The sequence below is a fragment of the Eurytemora carolleeae genome, unplaced genomic scaffold (assembly GCF_000591075.1).
Source record: "Eurytemora carolleeae unplaced genomic scaffold, Eaff_2.0 scaffold107, whole genome shotgun sequence".
Classification (NCBI taxonomy): Eukaryota; Metazoa; Arthropoda; class Copepoda; order Calanoida; family Temoridae; genus Eurytemora; species Eurytemora carolleeae.
Window position 1 is genome coordinate 275,210 of NW_019396413.1, and position 4,340 is coordinate 279,549.

Below are 4,340 nucleotides of genomic sequence, written 5' to 3' on the forward strand. Positions count from 1 at the left end.
AAAGTCCGATTTGTAATATTAAAAAGGAGGAATACATGTAATTTCATATTTCAAGGGGGTTACATTTTTTTGAGAGATTTCAGGGCCCAATAGTTGACATTTTCCAGTTTTGTTCAACATTATTTAATGTTCTAGGATACTTTTAAAATTAGATATTCCAGGGTCCTTTCAAGTTCATCCACGGTCCCTTCAAATATTCTAGGATTCTTTCAAGTTTGGATATATCAGGGCCCATTTAAACATAGATATTCCAGAGTTCTTTAAGGCTAAGATATTTTATTAAAACTTAGATTGTTCAGGGTCCATTAAAAGAGGACTTATAGGAGATCTTGCAGTTAAAAATAACTTCATCTTAAAGAGATGAGGACCCATACTAATTCCCCTCCGAGATTGAATATTTTGTCTTTTCTTGCTTTGCTCTTCTCAGCCCCGAGTAACACATCCTCTTTTTCCGCTGAAAACACTGAGAAGCTATTTCAGGGCCCAACAGCCTCTAGTCCAGGGCCCACTCTACTCCTGTGTACAAACTGTACAATCACTGTTTGAGTTCTAGAGCCCAGACATGCTGTGGCCAACCTGTTCTAGAAGGTTTCTGTACAGGAGTTCGTACCCTCTCCTCCCCTCTGTTATTATTCAACTCCTCCTCCTGAAACAAAATGGACGTTATACTTTTCCTACTACTTTTAAAAAATTAACCATATAACAATCTAAAGGGAGTGTTCGCGAAAATTGAAAGGGGGTATAGGCTTGCGTCGAAAAATAATCGATGACTATTGGTTGTACTTACTGAATGATTTGTGTGGAATTAAATTGATTATTTTACTATCCGAGTTGAATGCTGCAAGTGCAACTTTCTGAATTTATATAGACGCTACACGTTCTTCAGCATGAGTCGTTTTAAACAATTTTCTCCTTAAAGACGCAGCAGATAGAAGTAATATTATAGTAGCGAGCAAAAGCGCTTATTTTTCGCCGTAAACCTGTAACCCCTTTCATTTTTGTTTCAAACACTCCCTTTAAAAGTTAATAAATACAGTTAGAGTTGGCAATATTTTTTCACTCAGAGATCGGGAAAAAGAAAAAAAAATCCATTCGTTCGTGATATATACTGAACGTTGCTAAAAAAATTATTTGTATTTCTCACCAATTCTTTTCTTTTCTGCTCCTCTGTTTTCTCATTCCACTTCTTATGAATATCTGCTTTAAATCCCTCCGCGGACATATTTGGATCATCCGACTTCAAAACATTTAGAAGATAGTCTATGTAAGATGTTGCAAGCCGCAGTGTCTTGATTTTAGACAATTTTGTGTCGCAAGGAACATTTGGAATACAGTCGCGTAAAGATGAAAATGCGGCGTTAATTGATTGTGTTCTTCTTCGCTCCTTTTTATTGGATCCAACTATTTTTCGTTTGTCATGTCTGATGGGTCCTCCACCTTCAGTTTGGTAGAATATAGAGTCTTGTTGATAATATCCTTGGTAGCTACTGGAGTCATATTGTGTTGGGGAGTGGGAGGAATCTGAGTTAGGGGAGTACTCCCCTCCAGGGGGCACATGGGGCTCATAGGTGGTGAGAGGAGGGGGCGGGGGGTAGTGTGATGGGTAGGGATAGTATGGAGGGTATGAATGAGGGGTAGGAGTATAGTATTGTTCTGGAGGGTAGTCTGATCCTAACTGCACTGATCTGGACATCTTCAATCCTCACAGGTTCAAAGGGAACTGGATAATGTCAACCCAACATATCCAGGGGGCGGGAGCTAGATACTTGTCTCTGATTGGCTGGCGGGCCTTTAGCTCGGACCAATCAGAGAACAGAACAGGTCCGCCGTCAATCCCCGGGGTGCAGTTTATTGACAAGATAATCTAAAAGAAGTCGAGCAGAAAAATAAACAAAAACTAATCTTATAATATCTATCAATGTCTTAAAACACTTTAATTAACGACAGTTATGTGTAATGTTGATTATCTTTAGGACGGTACAAAGATTTAATAACAGAATTTCTCCAATTTAAGAAATGCGAAAATTCGTTTAAGAAGATTTAAAATCTATCCCACAGTTAATCGTAACTAAACTATAATAAATAAATAAATACATATATATCCATAGACACAGTGTTTCGTCCTATTAGGACTCATATGTTTTTTAAACATCATGTTTGTTTTATTGTATGTATCTATATGTAACATTAATTTGAAAATTAATTTAACATCCCTTGAAAATCCGCGAAACAACTGTGAAAAATTCTCAAATCATTCATACTGATGATTGCATAAAAGCATGAAACAATTTGTTTATGAATAAAATGTTATAAGAAGATTGTTGCGTTTCAACTGATATATATACATATNTATTATTATTATTATTATTATTATTATTATTATTATTATTATTATTATTATTATTATTATTATTATTATTATTATTATTATTATTATTATTATTATTATTATTATTATTATTATTATTATTATTATTATTATTATTATTATTATTATTATTATTATTATTATTATTATTATTATTATTATTATTATTATTATTATTATTATTATTATTATTATTATTATTATTATTATTATTATTATTATTATTATTATTATTATTATTATTATTATTATTATTATTATTATTATTATTATTATTATTATTATTATTATTATTATTATTATTATTATTATTATTATTATTATTATTATTATTATTATTATTATTATTATTATTATTATTATTATTATTATTATTATTATTATTATTATTATTATTATTATTATTATTATTATTATTATTATTATTATTATTATTATTATTATTATTATTATTATTATTATTATTATTATTATTATTATTATTATTATTATTATTATTATTATTATTATTATTATTATTATTATTATTATTATTATTATTATTATTATTATTATTATTATTATTATTATTATTATTATTATTATTATTATTATTATTATTATTATTATTATTATTATTATTATTATTATTATTATTATTATTATTATTATTATTATTATTATTATTATTATTATTATTATTATTAATTAAAACTTTCTTCTTATTCAACAATAATGTACATAATTAGAATTTATTTAGACACCCAGTGGTTGAGAATAAGTCAACTAACCTGCCACCCTGTCATGTCAACTTCCCACCACAATCAAATTAAATTAATTGAATCAAAATGATTAAATTTTTTTATACACTTAAGCACCATTGATTATATAGCTTGGTAGGAACTGTCATTTTGTTTTTGATATTCAGTTTTCCTGTTTTATATACATCCATATATCTACGTAAAAAAAAGTTGCAATCTCTGTTTGTCATGAACCCCTTGACAGATTTGCCTCAAATTTTGAGCGGGGAACTTGGAAGAACCACGGGAACGGTTTTAGCTTGGTTTTTAGCAACGCTGGGTTCTCAAGCGAGTGTGTAATGTATATTATATCAGTATCGGCGTTGCCTATTACATCTGCTTGGCTCCATACATACTCACATTCATTTCTTTCTCCATAATTTCCATACCCTAACCCCACTACTGCAATCCCAACTTGTTCTTTTCCTGGCTTTCCTCCTTCCTCATTTAAATTTTCCTTTTCCTAACTTCTCCTTTCCAATTGTGTCCTCCCAGCTAGAAGTGTATATTTCTTTGAATAATTTCCCCCATTTTGAAAATAATTTTTTTCCTCCAGAATTTATACTTGCTTTTTTCTTCGCTGACTCAGGAAAAAAAGATGATTTTTTGGGTAAAAAGTATTAAAAAGTATTAAACAGCATTAAAAAGTATTAAAACGCATTAAAAAGTATTAAAAAGTATTAAAAAGTATTAAAAAGTATTAAAAAGTATTAAAAAGTATTAANGGGGGGATGAAATAGGGAAAGGAATAAGTAATAACTTTACACTACGACGTGCCTAATTTGGGAAATTTACTTCTAGTTAACAATATGCAATAAATAAGTCATCACATTAACGTTTACAAAACATAGTTTTCTTTGTTCTCACTCTGAATATTGTCTTTTTGTTTTAGTTGATTTTTGGATTTATTTTAAATGGCCTTTTCTCTTTTTTCTCTTCCTAAGTAATTTTCCCTTAAAGAATTGAGTTTTTGCCACAAACTCTGATTTTCTCATCCCTGTAACTTTACAAATTAATGTCGTAGACCCTTGATATTTCAAACTATGAATCATATTAGACCAAATAATTTAAGTTTGAAATATCAAAGGTTTACACCATCCGGTTGCAAAAATATAGGAATTATGAAATTTGAGTTTGTGGCAAAAACTCAGTTCCTTTACTAAAAAACACAATCTAATCTTTTAATCAAAATA

General features: G+C 29.0%; 1 protein-coding gene across 1 annotated transcript; it reads right to left on the minus strand.

Moving 5' to 3' along the window:
* Positions 1 to 290: 290 nt before the first annotated feature.
* Positions 291 to 1,903, minus strand: LOC111702819 (heart- and neural crest derivatives-expressed protein 2). Its single transcript, XM_023474598.1, has 2 exons — positions 1,145 to 1,903; positions 291 to 646 (listed from the first exon to the last, which is right to left on the minus strand). The coding sequence occupies exons 1-2, from the start codon at positions 1,691 to 1,693 to the stop codon at positions 536 to 538; spliced, it is 660 nt and encodes a 219-aa protein (XP_023330366.1). The 5' UTR covers positions 1,694 to 1,903; the 3' UTR covers positions 291 to 535.
* Between the last annotated feature and the right edge of the window lie 2,437 nt (positions 1,904 to 4,340).